Below are 17894 nucleotides of genomic sequence, written 5' to 3'. Positions count from 1 at the left end.
AATTTCCACTTACTCAGAGAGGATATGCATTTAAGGCAACATCCTATGTATCATGATGCAATAGTACGGAAACCACAATTGGTAAGGTTCATATTTATGTATAATATAAAAGAAAATAAGCAAGATTTATTATTGCTTACAATGAAGTTTAAGATCAGTTCCTCTTCACTGCATGCATACAACGCTTAAGCTGTTATACGTGTAAATTTATATTACAATTGTATTTTGTCTGTATTCTACAGTAATATGAAATGTTTAATCTATAAAATGCAATCTCTACGCCGGATAATACTTCAAATTCAAACGTCGATATTTCTGCTATGAAGGCACTGTTTGTACCGTCGGGCAATTCTTGTGAGAACGTTCGATGCGCAGTCGAAACAGTTTCCGCATTGCGTCATCATTGCGTACGTAAAGCTGTGACGAAGATAGCTGGGAAACACACGAGTTAAATAGCTGGGTGGTAATAAAAAAAAACTAAACGTGATGTACGTATAACTTATATAAATTAGGGTCTAATGGACCACCATACATGTATTTTCTTATACGTGAGTCACAATGAGGTGTCCAATCATTTATTGCTCTCTTAGTATATTCTTTTCAAAGTTATTTCATGAAGCGTTGTATACTTGATTAACCGACGTGAAGACACGGGCGATAGTTCACCATATATACCTATAGACGCACATGTACAGATGTATATTTATAACACCTATGTAATATTTGTATGGTGTTCTACCATGCGTAAATGTCGAATGAATACACTTCGGAATGCGTAACCATGTTATGTATACATACGTGCATGGATATAGATATATCGTATCACTTCTCGGTCTGAAATACACGTCAAGCGGGTGCTTGGCGTTGGAATGGTAATGTAATTCATGAAGTATGTTATTCTTGGGCGAGTCTATACCGTTTAAAGATAACTTCATTTATTTGTTCATCGATGCATTTTATCCTACCGGTATACTATTTTTATCCACCTTCGAATGTTGTTCAAGATCATACCAAGATCGCATCATCCATTCAGGTATGTCAGCGGAAAAATACCAAACTATATAAAAACTCGCGATGCGACGGTGGACTATAATTAAGAGAGGAAAAGGATTTATTTTGTGACGAAGCTCTCCTTTTAAAGTCTCGAGATAGACTGTTTTTACAATAATGTTGGTTGACGCAGCAACCTTATTCTTTTGAAATACATAAGAGGTTTATAAACCTCTTTTATCTATGATGACTACTAGATCATTAAAAAGGGGACAAAACGGGTGATTTCACCCTTTGTATCAATATGATTGGGTGTGACGCAAAAACGGCATGGCTTCCAAATGTTAAGATCACTTAAAAATCGGATGCCACATCTAAGCTGCCGTTCGTGCAACGTTCCTAACTATATAAAGGATTTTCCCACGTAAAAGAAAATTTATCCTCTTACATAGAGATAAACTTGCGGTTTAGAAGCGGGAGAGATAAAGAAACGAAACAAGTTTCTGCCTTGTATTATTGTTTTATTTTTCTATCCAAGTAACTAAAAGGTAATAAGCAACGTTACACGTAATAACTTATACAGTGAGTGGAAACTGTTTTATCAGGTCCACGTTATTAAGAATATTCATTTCCAAAAATCGTCCGCTGTTTTAGCCGAAAACAATCGCTCAGCACCTTGTATAATGACTTTTAGCCCGAATTGAAGGTGTCCAGAGCCGGTTGGCTGCGGTTAACTAAAATTCGATCTACGGAGTCAAAAAACCGTTAAGGTAGATATTCCTCGCCGGTCTCTAGCCGGTGTCACGTGATGTATCCAGTCTTGTTTTTATGCCTACCATGTAATGTCGTCTGTACGTGTACACCGTTACACCTGATGGTATAGAAAGTACGGCGAATAACGCTGCGTGTTTGCCGGCTATATAACGCCCCTGGTGCCTATCTTGGTCGTAGAAACTCCCCTCCATCAAAGAATTCACTATGCCTTTCCTTTATACAAACATTCTTGTCCGATTTGTGTTAGTGGTCACACGTACAATGTACATACACGTGTTTACACTGCAGAGTGTGGGTCAAAATGCGGAGCCCGTGAACGGGTGCTTATGGCTGTTGGGTCAGTCCTTAGTCAGCCACCAGAGTCAGCGGAATAATCGCTAATTTTAAAGCTCGTCATTGTCACAGTCGTATCTGGGATCAGTGCATCCGTACAAAATGAGTAAATACTTGGTGTTGTTGCTCATAACTATCGGTGCTGTCACTGCTCAGCAGGTATATTTTATTTACTCTTTATTCGATTTTCATAATTTACCGTTTTACGCAGTTGTTGTATTGGGTGAGGATATGAATTTCATTGTTTGCGACCGCTCTACCGAAACATGTTGAAAAACCGGTTCTACGAATTAGTTTTTACTCTTTATACGATGTACCTCGCCACCTAACGATGATATGAAAACAAGACGAGTTTAGCCGCGCAGTTTAGTCGCGACTATACCACTTGGCTGACTTATTTCGAGAACTTTTTACAGTTCAAACTTGAATTTCGTAATACCGCGTCCCGGGAACTCCGCGCCCGGGAAACCGTTAAATCAAGATGGCCGTTGCCACACCTTATAAACTATCGGCTTGATATTTTACTCGTTAATCATTGTTGTGTCGCATATATTTTATACCTTGATTTTTATCATTGCTTTCATTTATTTCTCTCTGTTTATCTACCAGTCTTCGCGCTATTTGAATTATTTCATTTATTTATCAGGCTACGTTGAAGCGAAGACAAGAACTGCGGTATTATATGAGCTATATCCCGACAAACTCATTAAGCGTCCAATTTGAACAAAGTACTTGAAGCACAAAAGTATTAGTAATAATTTACATCGGTATTTCAGTAATAATAAAATATGTTTCACTATAATTTCGAAGTAAAATAGAATAATTAATTTGAAAATGACTTATTCAATGTTTTCAACGCCATTGTTGCCGAGGATGATGTTCCTGTGTAGCTTTTCGAAGAGAATATTACTACCTGAAATTACAATAACTTGAATTTAATATCACTGAAGTTAAAATAACGTTAAACTGACGCATTATTTTTAAATACTTGCGACGTTAAGTAATTTTAGATTTTTACATCGTTTTTGTACGGCACCTTGACAAATATGTTTAGAATGCATCCAGGGATTCAAGACTTATCGCGTTTCACTAAAGAAAGTGTATGGGATACATGATGGATCTCCTAATTATTAAAGTTATTTTTTACCAGTCACTTTGAGATTGCTTCGTTGAGCCGTGAAGATAGTTTGGAAAATAGTTTAACGTCATTTTAAACGATCTGATAAAATTCTCGCTGCTTTTAGGATATGTTTAGGAGATCTTGAAGTTGATATTGAGTAAATACGGGCAATTTCTATTGGTGGTATGATTTTAAAAGTGCCTGAAACGGGGAGACTCATTTTGTATTTTATTTGAAGCTATCCATTTGTTTACCGGTTCAACTTCACCACAGCTGTTCATAACAAATGCAATAATATATTATTCAAATTCGCGCCGGATGAAGTACATACGTACCGCAATGACTGTAACCTACTTTCTGAAGTCCTTTGTATTCTAACCATTTATGGTGCAAGAGCTGAAGGAATGCGTGTACGGATCTCTATGAATCTAACAATACGCTCGAAAACCGCGGGCGTAAAATGAACGAACCACTACAATGTCTAATATATGTTTTATGATCTTGACTTTATTATGTCCATGGTGGAACATCCAGAGATTTTTTCAGAATGTTTTACAGCACCATAATGGGAAAATAAGTACTGACCTTTACGATCATTCGTATTCATTGTTAATAATTTCTTTTACTTTTACTTTACACACATTGCAGAAGGTCTCGGTGAAGATTTACTATGAGTCACTATGCGAGGACAGCATGGCTTTCTTCACAAAATCATTTGTACCAGCATGGCGAGATGAAGACGTACAACGTTACATTAACCTGTCGTTGATCCCATATGGAAAAAGTATCCCAAAGTCGTCCGACCCGAATAACAGGTGGGATTGCCATCACGGAAGAGAAGAGTGTGTCGGCAATAAGTTTCAGTCATGCATTATCGACAAGTCCTCGGCACTAACAGTTAAAAACCAAGTCGATTTTATAGACTGTCTCATGAGTAAAGCTGACAAGAGCTCAGCTTACATGACGACTGCAGATACCGTAAGTATTCGAAAATATAAACCAAAGATCTCATTGCGTACGGTAAATAAACACGATCCCCGAACTACCAAGGGTCAATATCATAATGTATACCATTGATGATGTATATTCACGCTCCTTCCTGCCCCAATATTCCAGATTTTTAGATAAATTTTGCATATTTTCCTTATTACAGTGTGCATTGACAGTACATACCAGCACTGCGACGTTGAATAATTTGAAAGGATGCGCTGAGGGTTCACAAGGAAATTCGATATATGAAATGAATCAGAACAAAACAAATGCACTACAAAACCCTCTGCAGTCCGTCCCAACGATCGTCTTTAACGACGTAAGTAATAATATTTTTCTTGCAGTATAAGGTCCTATTCCGAGTCACACATACGAGCCTTATTTTCGAATTGTTTGGTATATTTGTTAGTTTTAATTCACGTAACAAAAGTAGTCGAATTGTCGTGCAACTTAACATCTATATTAACAACTGATATAATAATAACGTTATGACAGTCTTGACAGATTTCAAACTCGAATTTTCACATTAAAATTCAAAACTCGTATCGGACTTTTAAACATAAAATCTATACAATAAATCAACTTCAACTGTTGGTTCGTTACTCATGACAAACGATGGTTTAAAACATAAAATATTTTTTCACAGAGATATAACAAAGCAGATTCTGACACTGCACAGAAATCATTCCTTACTGTCTTGTGCAAGTACATTATGGATTCTCCGAAGCCAAAGGCCTGCGACTCCGTAAGCGGAGCTCCGAGCACAACTGCAGGACTCATGAGCCTCGTAACTGCAGGTCTTATTTACCGTATGCTGTAATGAGCTGCCTCAGCTATATGCGTTCAGCGATACCATATCTTTCATATACCTATAAATAGTATTAGAGTACTATAAGTAAGAAGAAGAATTTTTTAATATATTTAATACGTTTATTAAAATTCTATTACCGAAAAATCAATTCTTGTATTGTATACTCGTATTTTGGATAAAGAAAATTGGAAATCTTGTTTATAAAAATCCATAGCTGTCTCTGTGAAATACGGCGATCCACTTATTGTTAGCGAAGAACTAATTTTACGCAACGGAATCTCGAAAGCGCTGACACTGTGTCAATTATTCAAAAAGCACAACTCCTAAATCTTACTAGACCGTATATACCTGGGAACGCGAGAAATTCTTGAAAGAAGCATCAATACACAAGTCGTCACATCGTAAGTTTGCAATTCAGAATCATTACGGGAACATATCGGGTCTGAGCGTTGAAGCAAGCAATCTTGGCGCCTGCAGATAGGCAACCGGGCGTTACAGCGGCGTTCACGGGATGGCTAACGTAAGTCCAGTTGCCTATCAGTAGGCCCTGCCGTAGCTCGTTTCGACGCTTAGACCCGGTATATTGATTGAACAGTCGTATCTGTTTTTCGGATAATACTCGTGCTTTGAAGAACTATTGAGCGAAAAGCGAATTGTAATAACGGATGGCGTATTCGATCTGCGTCAAATCAATTACTCTTGAGAAATCACGTCGACATAGTGCATCAAAGAATTAGTTGAACCATTTTTGAAAACCGGCCGAATTCCGATTGAAAAAATCCAAAGGAGTAAAGCCTTACTTGGGTGCTTTTATTACCATTGCCAACACCCCGCTCTACTCTACTTTACTCTTACTCTCATGTATTACAAACATAATTGTGATTATTAAAGCATTATTATTCTTCTTATTATTATTATTATTCTTTTTTTTTTTGAGCTCGGAATTTTTCGTCTCAGATCTATTTGTATGATACTTTTTCGACTAAATGGACTGAAAGAAGTGCGAAAAAGAGATGTAGAACAGCTAACGACCAATAATTGAGGAAATACAAAGGTAATGCGGTGGAAATTGATTTTTTATTCATCTTAATGCAGGTTACATCAAATAGAGATAATACAATATCATACATCGTATAACGTATCCTGGCATCGGTGTGCTGCACCTATACGCAGGGTCAAACTTAAGCTATATGTTAAATCTAGATTAATATCTATCTGGTATAGTATTTTTGTATTGTGCTTGAGACAATGCATACTGCACACCTACTTCTGCGTATATTTGTTAGATTTCTTGTGTAGTTATTGACCCTTCGCGGTCGCACTGTGTCATATTTAGCCCTAGAGCCCATGTGTTTCTCATAAGACGACAAATAAATGTGTCTGCGAAGGGTTACTTATAATTATGTATTCCGCTTTGCTTTGTACTCTAGTTCTATATGTCAACTTTTTGAATTATTACACTCTGACACCCAAACACTTGTACTAGAATTAAAGAATATTGAATAAAGTGAAACACTATGAGTTGTGAACTTGTGATTTATTTCTCTTGCCCAGCTTTTCGAAGAGCCGTTGCTAATTCCGTGTATTTTAGCTATGACTTTTGATGCGTTCTTCATAGGGTAACCCTTGCTATTTTGCAAGATTTCAAGAATCATTAGTCCCACAGAGGTGCAGAATTGACATGTAGAACAGTATAGGACAGACGGCCAAGAAAATACTGAAAAATTTTGTCGTTTCTCAATTGTGACTCTTGATCCGATGCTCGCATCGTATTGAGACTGCGCCCAATCAATTCCTCTCGCAAAATTATGCCGGAATAGTGCATCAAAGAATTAATCCCAGCACTTTTCAAAATCGCCAAAATTTTCGCCAAAAATGCAAAGGGGTTAGCCTTACTTTTTTTTCATTTTCGGAGCCGAAAATTTTTGGTCTCAGATTCGATTTGTACGACCATTTTCTGACTAATTGGTCCCTCAGGAATTCAGAAAACGCAGCCAAAAGAGCATAGGATCAACGGCAGAGAAATTACGAAGGAAAGAGCACAAGCTGAAAAATGTCAAAAACACAGGTTCTCGTTTTTTGGCTGTAACTTTTGATTCGTTGGTCGCAGCGTATTGAGACTGCGCCCAATCGATTCCTCTCGCAAAATTATGCCAGAATAGTGCATCAAAGAATTAATCCCAGCACTTTCCAAAATCGTCAAAATTTTCGCCAAAAATGCAAACGGGTTAGCCTTACTTTTTTTTCATTTTCGGAGCCAAAAATTTTTGGTCTCAGATTCGATTTGTACGACCAATTTCTGACTAATTGGACCCTCAGGAATTCAGAAAACGCAGCGAAAAGAGCGTAGGATCAACGGCAGAGAAATTACGAAGGAAAGAGCACCAGCTGAAAAATGTCAAAAACACAGGTTCTCGTTTTTTCACTGTAACTTTTGATTCGTTGGTCGCAGCGTATTGAGACTGCGCCCAATCGATTCCTCTCGCAAAATTATGCCGGAATAGTGCATCAAAGAATTAATCCCAGCACTTTTCAAAATCGCCAAAATTTTCGCCAAAAATGCAAAGGGGTTAGCCTTACTTTTTTTTCATTTTCGGAGCCGAAAATTTTTGGTCTCAGATTCGATTTGTACGACCATTTTCTGACTAATTGGTCCCTCAGGAATTCAGAAAACGCAGCCAAAAGAGCATAGGATCAACGGCAGAGAAATTACGAAGGAAAGAGCACAAGCTGAAAAATGTCAAAAACACAGGTTCTCGTTTTTTGGCTGTAACTTTTGATTCGTTGGTCGCAGCGTATTGAGACTGCGCCCAATCGATTCCTCTCGCAAAATTATGCCAGAATAGTGCATCAAAGAATTAATCCCAGCACTTTCCAGAATCGTCAAAATTTTCGCCAAAAATGCAAAGGGGTTAGCCTTACTTTTTTTTCATTTTCGGAGCCAAAAATTTTTGGTCTCAGATTCGATTTGTACGACCAATTTCTGACTAATTGGACCCTCAGGAATTCAGAAAACGCAGCGAAAAGAGCGTAGGATCAACGGCAGAGAAATTACGAAGGAAAGAGCACCAGCTGAAAAATGTCAAAAACACAGGTTCTCGTTTTTTCACTGTAACTTTTGATTCGTTGCTCGCAGCGTATTGAGACTGCGCCCAATCGATTCCTCTCGCAAAATTATGCCAGAATAGTGCATCAAAGAATTAATCCCAGCACTTTCCAAAATCGTCAAAATTTTCGCCAAAAATGCAAAGGGGTTAGCCTTACTTTGTTTTCATTTTCGGAGCCAAAAATTTTTGGTCTCAGATTCGATTTGTACGACCAATTTCTGACTAATTGGACCCTCAGGAATTCAGAAAACGCAGCGAAAAGAGCGTTGGACCAACTGCAGAGAAATTACGAAGGAAAGAGCACCAGCTGAAAAATGTCAAAAACACAGGTTCTCGTTTTTTCACTGTAACTTTTGATTCGTTGCTCGCAGCGTATTGAGACTGCGCCCAATCGATTCCTCTCGCAAAATTATGCCAGAATAGTGCATCAAAGAATTAATCCCAGCACTTTCCAAAATCGTCAAAATTTTCGCCAAAAATGCAAAGGGGTTAGCCTTACTTTTTTTTCATTTTCGGAGCCAAAAATTTTTGGTCTCAGATTCGATTTGTACGACCAATTTCTGACTAATTGGACCCTCAGGAATTCAGAAAACGCAGCGAAAAGAGCGTTGGACCAACTGCATAGAAACGACGATGGAAAAAACCAGCAGTACATACTGCAATGTCGAAATACACTCTTTCGTATTTTGGCCGCAACTAATGATTCGTTGCTGGCAGCGTATTGGGACCGCGCGCAATCGAATCCTCTCGCAAAATTACGTCGGTATAGGATAACAATGTAAACATCATCGCATTCTGTCAATCATCCAAAAATATACCGAAAAACCGCACAGGGGTTATTACTACTTTTCCAGAGCCAATGATTTTCCATTTCAGAATCGTTTCAAACGTCCCTTTCCAGACTAATTTGGCCCTCAGGGTTGCAAAAAAGACATGCGGCACAGCGTAGGACCAACAGTTGAGTAGATGCGAAGAATTATCTTAGTTTTCCGGCTGTCACCCCTGATCAGACTCGTTGACAGCTAAAAAGTCACTTATGCGATTCATCACAATGCATATCGTCAATGTTGGCAATATAAAAAGTAGATGAGTATATAGAATATACATGTATGACTTCTTTTCCAATCGCTCGCATGCAGCGGAATCTTTGAAACACATACGTACAGTTTCGAAATCTACGTAGAATCACAACACCTCTCACACACTACTGTAGAATAACTTATCTGGATGTGTCAGCCAGATAAAGTACCTGATTACCGGTATCTCTTATCTGTTGATTCATGAGGCTATCTTTGGTAAAAAGAGGCGTGCTACATTCGGTGAGAAGCAGCCTTCAACGCTGGATTGTGTGCAATTCGTGTAGAATTTAATAGTGAAAAGTGAAAAGAAAAATCATAAAAAATGCGTGTCAAAAGTATTTTGTACTACTTTGCCATTGGTCTATGTAAGTTCATCACTGCGATAATTTATATAATTTATATATATAAGCAAAATTACTCTATATTACTTAGGATTACTCCTAAGATACTTATACGCTAAACAATTTTGTCCGATCAATGTAACAATTTTTTTAAAATTGTACAAAGTGCTAATTCGCTATTGAATGTAAAGGATAGCAAGGCAATGTATTGCTTCTTCGTCAACCGAAAACTAGCTGTGGGTCAATTCTTCTTCATGTTCTAATGAAACTACCGAATATCTTGCAATGATCCAATGTTGTTTGATATTTTGTTGCAGTTATTCTCATTTTGCGAATTACGGTCACATTAGAATAAAAATTGTACAATTTCACGTCCTCAAACTTCGTCCTAACGAAGTAAAATAAAAAATATAACTCGCAAAAATGCTAACCAAGTATTTCACCCGATATCAATAAATCATTATTCATCCATTAATCTACACGTTTGATCTCCTCATGTAATACAGTGATCATGGGAATGTTCATGGAAGAAGTTGAAGCAAGGCGTAAAATTCTCAGAGGACGTAAAACAATAACCAGACGTTACTACAGTAAGTAAATTAAAATACAAACAATCACGACAAGTTTTACGTTTTTTATAGAAAAATACAATTGAAAACTAAACTCTGATCATATTTCAGGAGGCACCGCAATTCCAGCTTGGTCAATAGTTTTGATGACCGGTATTGGAATGCTGATTATCGGTGCTGGTTTTTACGGCTTGCTAAAAAGGCTGGTAGTGGACAGCGTGGATACAGACAGTTCTTACCAGCCTGCGTTGCAACAAGAAATTTAATTTCTACTAACACACTCAAATAATCACCCATTTATTACATCGTCTTGATACATTTAATTTTACGTCAATATAATGTTATTCTTATTGGCGAAGAAACGAAATTTTTTTTTTTTGAATCCGATCTAAAAAATTCTCTATTACGTCTCTGTGGCGTTCTGATTAAACATCATACAATAAAACAAAAAACTTGTTATTCCCACTCAAGATGATACAAATTTTATTTATACCCTTTCTATATTATATTTATATTTACATGTATGTCTTTGCCAATAAAGAGCGAAAAATTAGGATTCTTTGTTTCAATGTAGTCATTATTTTTTTTCTTTTAATTTTATTTATACTGATTGGACGTTAGCCTATACTTTAGGCAGTAGCGACAAAATCTAGGTAATATATTCTACCAATTGTATTAATTTGCAAATAATAATGCATGGCATATTAATAAAATTCACCATAAATCATGTATATATTAAATAAATAACATATTTTGCGCAAGATTTTGCCCCTACTTTTCGGGGACACATAGGTATTAATTATTCATTATAAATAATGTTCAATCAATCATTATTTGTCGACTTGCTGAAGCAAATATTCAACTCTCAAGAGCATTGGTTGCACTTGAAAGAAATTATTATGAAAAACAAATGACCTTATATTCATACGGAAAGGTAACCGCTGATTTCCGTACAGATCACAAGGAAGCCATAAAAAAGAGACCGTACCTTGTGCCCGTATTAAATTAAAGCACGAAACGACAATTTTGCGACTCACAAAGAAACAATATTATTATAAGAGTTCTGCTCGTATTTGCTTCAATATTAAATGAATTGCTCTCAAAGTTCGTGATAATTAGTAGATAATTGTTACTCTGTTGTGAAGAACGCTGGATACGTCTTGAAAATCGTCAATAGACCATTGTCACGTAAGCACAAACTTTGCCTTTGATAATTATATAAAACTAAGAAGAGGGAAATATCGAAGGCAACGTTTAATCTCATGTTATCGCGCAAGGTACTGATTCTGTTAGCCATAGCCATATTTACCGTAGTAATGTTGCTTTTGTATATGATTCACAAGAAGAGAGAGCAAAAGCAGAGAGATATTTAAAAAAAAGGGAAACGCCCAATGGATGGTCCAGCATAGAAAGAAAAAAAAAATGTTAAATTTAAATGAGATACAACTTCTTCGAATCATTTGAAAAGTGGGAAACTAAGAATACTTTAAAAATAATATCAATACACTGATTTAGTAGCACTTGATCATAGTTAAAAGCATATCAATTAACGAATAACATACAAGTAGACAAAATTTTTGCTACAATGACAATTGCGTTCAACTTCTGATTATTTATTGACTGTTACGAGGAATGGAACTCATATATATTTAAAATTCTCGGCGATGGTACTTGTCAGGGTCAAAATAGGACGTTACAACGACTCGATTGTTGAACTTTCGTCCAGTCAACGTTTGCTGTGCCTTTTGACAGTCTATCACGCTGTTGAACTCAACAAAAACCTGGAACGAAGTTAATCATTGATTAGACATAGTTTTACAGACAATATGGCAGTTAATCGATGAAATTCGGAGAACGATTCATCATGCTGTAAATAATTGCATAAATATTGATAAAACGCCGAACCTTTCCACATCCAGGAACATCAACGCCTTCGATGGGCCTAGGAATTTCTACTGACCGAACGACTCCATATTTGTTGCACTCCTCCTTGATGTCTTCAAGAATATCTTCATACTCCTCCTCTTCCATTAATTCCTCAGGTGTTACCATATTGAGTAAGCATAACACCTAGAAAAATTTTATTGAAGTAGTTCAAGTAAAGGTTCAATTTGGTCTGACGATCACGACAAAAAGAGAACTTCTTCAAAAAAACAAATGTCCCCTGTACCTCGGTAGCTGGACCGCTAGTGCCAACCATCGAGAGACCAGGAACTTGAATTTGAACTGGAGCCTGAGCGCCGATCATTGGATTCTTAGCTCCGACGCTGGCCCGTTGTACAATAAGTTTTTTATCCCCAAGCTGCATCCCATTGAGCCCAGCTATAGCTTGATCGGTCATTGTGACATCAACGTACTCGCAAAACGCGTATCCTTTCGATAATCCTGTAGCTGAATCCTTCACCAAGTTGAATGCCCGGAGTTGTCCAAAGCTCATCAGCAGTTCCTTCACCTGTTATTTCATTATTAATCATTTCAAGTATTAATTCCAAGGTATCCTGATTAAATTTGAAGGTGGAATGTCTATTTTGAAACATAACGATTTTGCTCACTTTTTTTTTGTCAAAGTCTGGCATATTCTCAGCAGATATCAACGAATCGAATTGAACGCAAAACAAGAAACAAAATTGGCTCTATATTGATTATGAATATTCAAATACTTCGTATATCAATGGCAAGAATCTGGTACAATAGCAATCTACTTTTTTTCGCGTATATTGTTTATTTATAAAAAGAATTGAAGAATTGATCTATAATCTATGTTGTTCACCTGTTCTTTTCTTGTGCAATTTTTTAAGATCATCTACAACCACTAGCCCCAGCAAGTGTTCTGTTTACTTTCATTGCTTTCATAAATGTCACAATATACTTATATTTACTGATGATGTATCATATACTATTAAGATAATTACAAATAAATTGTGATGGAAAAAGTTTATTGTTCAAGTAACAAAAAGGAGGAATTTATTACTGATTGTTAAACCAATTTAAATGGAAATCGCGTATCGTTACAATCTATTAACTACAGGCAAACACTTGTAGAAAATAAATTGAATAGGGATTTTCGTTTCCACTGAGAGAAATAAATCGACTATTTCAATGTTTTGTTTTGACAAAGTTTGCATTTCGAAATAATCATTAAAAAATTGAATGTGTAGAATGTTGAATGTTTAGCACGCCAATGCGCTCGTCTATCTATTTTTAAACGTAATTAAATGATATGGATAAAATTTGTACATGAGAAGATAACGCATTTCGATACATGAAATACAAACTCGTGAATATAAAGTTTGTACCAAATGCAACACGAAGTGCGTTAAGGTGAGGGTTTGTGATAAATGTATTAATATGCATATACACATAAAAATACAGAATCGTGGGTTGTCTACTCCACTAATGCGCACTACCATACCTTTTGTCTACTTACAGTGTTGACATTTTGTCAGAGACACTGGAAACGTTGTAGTTTTTTTTTTTTGTTGATAACAGCACGTTAAACTTGTATCAGTAAATTATACAATTTCAACCAAGTAAGTCATCTCTTTTCATACAAAAAAAATAACTATCACATCCAAAGATGCGCAAAGTTAAATTCCATATACATTTGTACATAGAGGCCAAAGCCAGGTCTGACAAGTATGGATCATGTGCTGTCATCGTGAAACTCTTAAAAATCTAAGATACGCACCAAATTCAGAAGCCATTTAACGGTCGCCGTCCAAGTGGCTGCAAAAGTCTCTTTCCAAAATGTGAAAACAAGCAAACTGATATGAATACTTGCCTCAAGAAACCAGACTACCCGCACTCCGGCAAGTGTAGTATTTTGTCATGTTCAGTAGTAGTAGTAGAAGTGGTAGTGGTAGTGGTAGAAGTAGTGGTAGTGGTAAGCGAATGCTTTTGATCGGCACGACCCTAAGCTAAGAAATGGGGAGAAAGAGCACTGGTATCAGTCCACATTTTCTTTATGTTTCCAAACGATTTTCATTTTTGTTGTTGATTTCTTGTACTTTTTCTTTTGTTATGTTACGGTTATAAGATCACTGTTATGCTTTTCATCATAAATTTAACAAGACACTTTTTTTGACTTTTTAAATCCTTACTTTATCATGAAAAGAAACATTAGTTTCGTTTAATATACAATTATTGGCCTGTAAAAGTTGAATGCCTGAAATACGTAGAACGTGCCTGTAAAGAAAACAGCTGCAATAGGAAGGAAAAAAAAGTATTCCTGAAATATATGATACTGGATAAAAATCTGTAGTCATAACCAGATGCACCTAAAAAAATACCTGTAAACCCACCCAAAAAAATACCCAATTCTCTATGGACTGTCCACTCATTTCTCCCGCAGACCTAAAAAAAAAAAAAATATTCAACAGCCGGACATGAAATTCTAACAAAATACCAGAATTGAATTGCTTCCAACTTTAGCTTATGAGCAAAAAAACAAAAAATATACGATTCAAAAAGGAAAGCAAGTTATATGACCAACATTGTACCATTTCTCCCTTCATCTCATTCAACTTGTGAATAAACATTTCGTAGAGTTTTCTTTTTTGCAAATAAGAATTGAAAGCAATTATTCATTTTGTTTTGTTACAATTGAATATCCAGACGTGTTGAGATGGCTGAAATGACCCCCCTGCCCGCCCTGCCAGCTTCAGATTGACCATTTCCTTCGATAGAAAAAAAAAAAAAAAAATGTCTAAATCCTTAGGATAAAAATTACAATCGGCTGGATCCACCGTACGAACGAATGAATGTACCTAGAAAGGCTGTAAAAGAAAAACGTCACTGCGACAGCGTGCCACCTAAAAGCTGTAACGCCACTAGCCTCTTTGCCCTAATTGTACGATATGCTTAATACTCGATATTTTGAATGAATCAAAAAATCTTTTGCACATCGACAATCTTTGCACACACCTTTCAAGTACAGTCTTATCTGATTTCGAAATTCGCGGAAAATTGATTAAATGCGAAGGTAAATGAGTTTCCTGGATGGACAAAAATACACAGGCGTAACTTCATTCGAAATCTCGTAGAAGAGGCAAAATGAAAAATGAACCCCTACATTTCTATGCTAGCTAAACGACCCTAAACGACGCTGAAATCGGAACAATACATACCTCTCAGGAATCTCTCACACACGGGTGTTGTACGCAGAGTCTCTGCCAGATCGCTAAATACCTAGTTTACAATTTAATGATTTCTTCTCACTTGTAGCGGTGAGAAACGATATCGTAATATACATTTATTTGCTGAAACGATACCGATCCTCAAACCCCCACCAGTGTTCACTAAAAAATATTTCAAATAATATTACGGGGATGTTTTAAGTCTGGATTTTGCGTTTACCGTCTTATCATGATTCGAGGAATAGCGATTTGAAAATTTCTTTGCATTCGGTATGTTAGTTCATCAGTTTCACATTGAATCTTAAAAGCTGAGAAAGAGCTATGTTTAAAGCGACTAACTTACAACATTAATTTTCCAAAAGCAAACGAGAAAAAAAAATATGTTTGCACAAAGCAATAACCAACGTTCTCAACAAAAATTTATGAAAAAATTAGCATCCCACGTAATATGCACAGATAATAAATGATAATGAACCCAAACAAGTAAATATTGAGTTTGTACTTAAAACATCTGGCTGACATACCTGTTCCTCGTTCAAGTAGTTGGGTAAACCGCCAATGAAAATTTTATGTGGTGAATCTGTAAAAAGAAAGAAGTTCTCCATGTGACCAAAAAAGTTGTGCTCAATTTCTGACGCGCCATTAAATCTGACCAGAAGCACATACCAGGAATCGTACCTGGCACGTTCATGCTAGGGTTATCTGTCATGCCAGGCATCGGCTGGTAATCGTGCGGCCTCCTTATTTTCAAACTTTGTCCTTTGAAATTAATGCCGTCGAAAGCCATTGCTTGTGTCGTTTCATCAATGGACCGGAACTGTAAGAAATATACATCAAATGACATAGTGGTTCGGTAGAATCAATTTAATCAAAGCCAGTAAATGCGGAGTAAATACCTCAAGGAAAGCAAAATTTTTATCAAGATTGATCTGGCAGGCGAGTACGGGATTTCCAGCAGCCTGTGCAAGGCCGGAAAGGTGCATCTGCTGGTTGAAAAACTCCATCATTTCCTCTTCTGTAACTCCGAATGGAATGTTTCCGACATAAAGTCTCCTAGCCTGACGTGTTATTGTGCTGCCCACAACAGGTACTGCTGCCTGAGGGGTATCAGCTACAATGTTCGCTGGAATTTGTCCTGCAGCTTGCATAGCTTTGTACTATGAAAAACAAAAAGATTGAATAAGATTTGGAATCAATTTAAGCTCTGAAATTGAAACTAATGGCGTTTGAATTTTCAAAAACCACAAACAATTTTATATTACTGTATCACCTGTAATGGCGTGATGTGTTCGAAACCTGGTGGCGGAACATCCCAATAAAGAGAGGGTTTTCTCCTGCGAGAACTGCGACCCTTTTTAGGTGAGCTGCTCCGTTTTCTGTCACGACGATCTTTTGAACGAGACCGTGACCGCTTCCTACGGTCCCGACTCCTAGATCTGTGTCTCCTATCTCTGTCTCTTTCCCTCTCCTTTTCTCTATCTGGTCCTCTTTCCTGACGCTCGCGATCTGCAAATGACTCTTCTGGTGAATAAAATGATATCCATGCTTTATTATTTCTATTCTCAGTACACATGTCATGATAATAGAATTATTGAAAGTTTAATTTTTTTTTTTTTCTTGACATGAATGTTGTTGCCCAAGTCATTTCTCAACTAATTTTAGCCTTATCTACTTTTACCATAAATGTTGTTACCTTAATAATTTCTGAACTTAATCTAATCTTGGAATTATTTACTAAAGGAAGCAGACACATTGTTTTCAACTTATTTTAGAAAAAGAAAGGGAACGAATAAATGAAACGATTATCAAGTATCGGATTGTTCCTTGAAATTCAAATTCAAACATCGTTACCCAAGCCATAATATATTTCTCCGAAATGAATACTTCAAATGCAAATTGGCAAAAAAAAAAAAAAAAACAATGTATGGAGTAATTTTCGTGCAAGGGATCATAACCAAGTTGATTAGTTTACAATAATAGTGTCAAGAAAAAATCACCGCTAGTCGAGGGTTAGTGAACCTTTCTGACTTGTTAACAACTGAAATAAATGACATTGTGACTGTGACGAGATTTTAGAACCCTGCCCACAATGATTGCCAGTATAATAGGGCCAAACATGGAATTCATCCCGACAGCGAAAGGCGGCTCGAAGGCTTATCAGATTCCATTTAAATTTCGAATTTCGTATGGTGAAAATCGTTGGAAGGTTGGAATGTAAGTATACGTTGCGAAATAAAATCCGTGTGTTTACTCGGTGTAATAGACGCTGCCGCCATTACTGAATCTTATTATAAGGTTGCAGAAACCGCCAGGAGACCACCGCCGAGGAGGTTAGTACGGGGTCTGAATATGTATTTGATTTAGGGACGATATTCTCACCTCCATTGAAGTCCTCTCCCATTGTGAAAAACCGTAAACAGCGATACTATTCACAACAATGAATATCACAATTATTCACTATGCGTAACACGACGGGTGACACCTTATTTTAGAATCGGAATATCGGCGTAGCGAACAGCCAGATGACGGAAGTGAACAGTTTTCGATTTTCGAGAGCTATCGAGCGACGAAACTTCTGTAGACGCCAAAATGGCCGGCAAAATTGATTCGGTCAATAAACATCATTGAGATAATAGTAATTATTA

General features: G+C 36.8%; 3 protein-coding genes and 1 long non-coding RNA gene across 7 annotated transcripts; 2 read left to right on the top strand and 2 right to left on the bottom strand.

The window, feature by feature from the left end:
• Positions 1-106: 106 nt before the first annotated feature.
• Positions 107-1194, bottom strand: LOC124297004 (uncharacterized). Its single transcript, XR_006906496.1, has 2 exons — positions 799-1194; positions 107-432 (listed from the first exon to the last, which is right to left on the bottom strand). It is a non-coding gene; the product is annotated as an uncharacterized LOC124297004 (long non-coding RNA).
• Positions 1195-2095: 901 nt separating this feature from the next.
• On the top strand, positions 2096-5225 carry LOC124297003 (GILT-like protein 1). Its single transcript, XM_046747548.1, has 4 exons — positions 2096-2256; positions 3866-4195; positions 4371-4526; positions 4854-5225. The coding sequence occupies exons 1-4, from the start codon at positions 2200-2202 to the stop codon at positions 5025-5027; spliced, it is 717 nt and encodes a 238-aa protein (XP_046603504.1). The 5' UTR covers positions 2096-2199; the 3' UTR covers positions 5028-5225.
• A 4209-nt stretch (positions 5226-9434) lies between these two features.
• On the top strand, positions 9435-11518 carry LOC124297485 (uncharacterized). The gene is made up of 3 exons (XM_046748576.1): positions 9435-9569; positions 10052-10135; positions 10226-11518. Exons 1-3 carry the CDS (start codon positions 9527-9529, stop codon positions 10378-10380), a joined length of 282 nt encoding a protein of 93 aa, XP_046604532.1. The 5' UTR covers positions 9435-9526; the 3' UTR covers positions 10381-11518.
• Positions 11519-11618: 100 nt separating this feature from the next.
• Positions 11619-17787, bottom strand: LOC124297476 (splicing factor U2AF 50 kDa subunit). 4 transcript variants are annotated; one of them, XM_046748560.1, is made up of 8 exons: positions 17629-17787; positions 16520-16770; positions 16146-16406; positions 15916-16066; positions 15774-15829; positions 12285-12566; positions 12020-12184; positions 11619-11895 (listed from the first exon to the last, which is right to left on the bottom strand). In XM_046748560.1, exons 1-8 carry the CDS (start codon positions 17648-17650, stop codon positions 11764-11766), a joined length of 1320 nt encoding a protein of 439 aa, XP_046604516.1. In that variant the 5' UTR covers positions 17651-17787; the 3' UTR covers positions 11619-11763. The 4 variants fall into 4 exon arrangements, with proteins under 4 accessions (XP_046604516.1, XP_046604518.1, XP_046604519.1 ...); XM_046748562.1 differs by having other exon boundaries at positions 15928-16066; XM_046748563.1 differs by having other exon boundaries at positions 16520-16755.
• Between the last annotated feature and the right edge of the window lie 107 nt (positions 17788-17894).

Source organism: Neodiprion virginianus, chromosome 2, assembly GCF_021901495.1.
Source record: "Neodiprion virginianus isolate iyNeoVirg1 chromosome 2, iyNeoVirg1.1, whole genome shotgun sequence".
Classification (NCBI taxonomy): domain Eukaryota; kingdom Metazoa; phylum Arthropoda; class Insecta; order Hymenoptera; family Diprionidae; genus Neodiprion; species Neodiprion virginianus.
This window is presented reverse-complemented; position numbering and strand designations above follow the sequence as displayed.

Coding starts and splice junctions, on each gene's coding strand:
- LOC124297003 (XM_046747548.1), top strand. CDS start 2,200: ATGAGTAAATACTTGGTGTTGTTGCTCATAACTATCGGTGCTGTCACT. Junction 2,257..3,865: donor GTGCTGTCACTGCTCAGCAG/GTATATTTTATT, acceptor CACACATTGCAG/AAGGTCTCGGTGAAGATTTA. Junction 4,527..4,853: donor CAACGATCGTCTTTAACGAC/GTAAGTAATAAT, acceptor ATTTTTTCACAG/AGATATAACAAAGCAGATTC.
- LOC124297485 (XM_046748576.1), top strand. CDS start 9,527: ATGCGTGTCAAAAGTATTTTGTACTACTTTGCCATTGGTCTAT. Junction 9,570..10,051: donor CTACTTTGCCATTGGTCTAT/GTAAGTTCATCA, acceptor CATGTAATACAG/TGATCATGGGAATGTTCATG. Junction 10,136..10,225: donor AATAACCAGACGTTACTACA/GTAAGTAAATTA, acceptor ATCATATTTCAG/GAGGCACCGCAATTCCAGCT.
- LOC124297476 (XM_046748560.1), bottom strand. CDS start 17,650: ATGGGAGAGGACTTCAATGGAG. Junction 16,407..16,519: donor AACACATCACGCCATTACAG/GTGATACAGTAA, acceptor TGTTTTTCATAG/TACAAAGCTATGCAAGCTGC. Junction 15,830..15,915: donor CGTGCCAGGTACGATTCCTG/GTATGTGCTTCT, acceptor TTCTTTTTACAG/ATTCACCACATAAAATTTTC.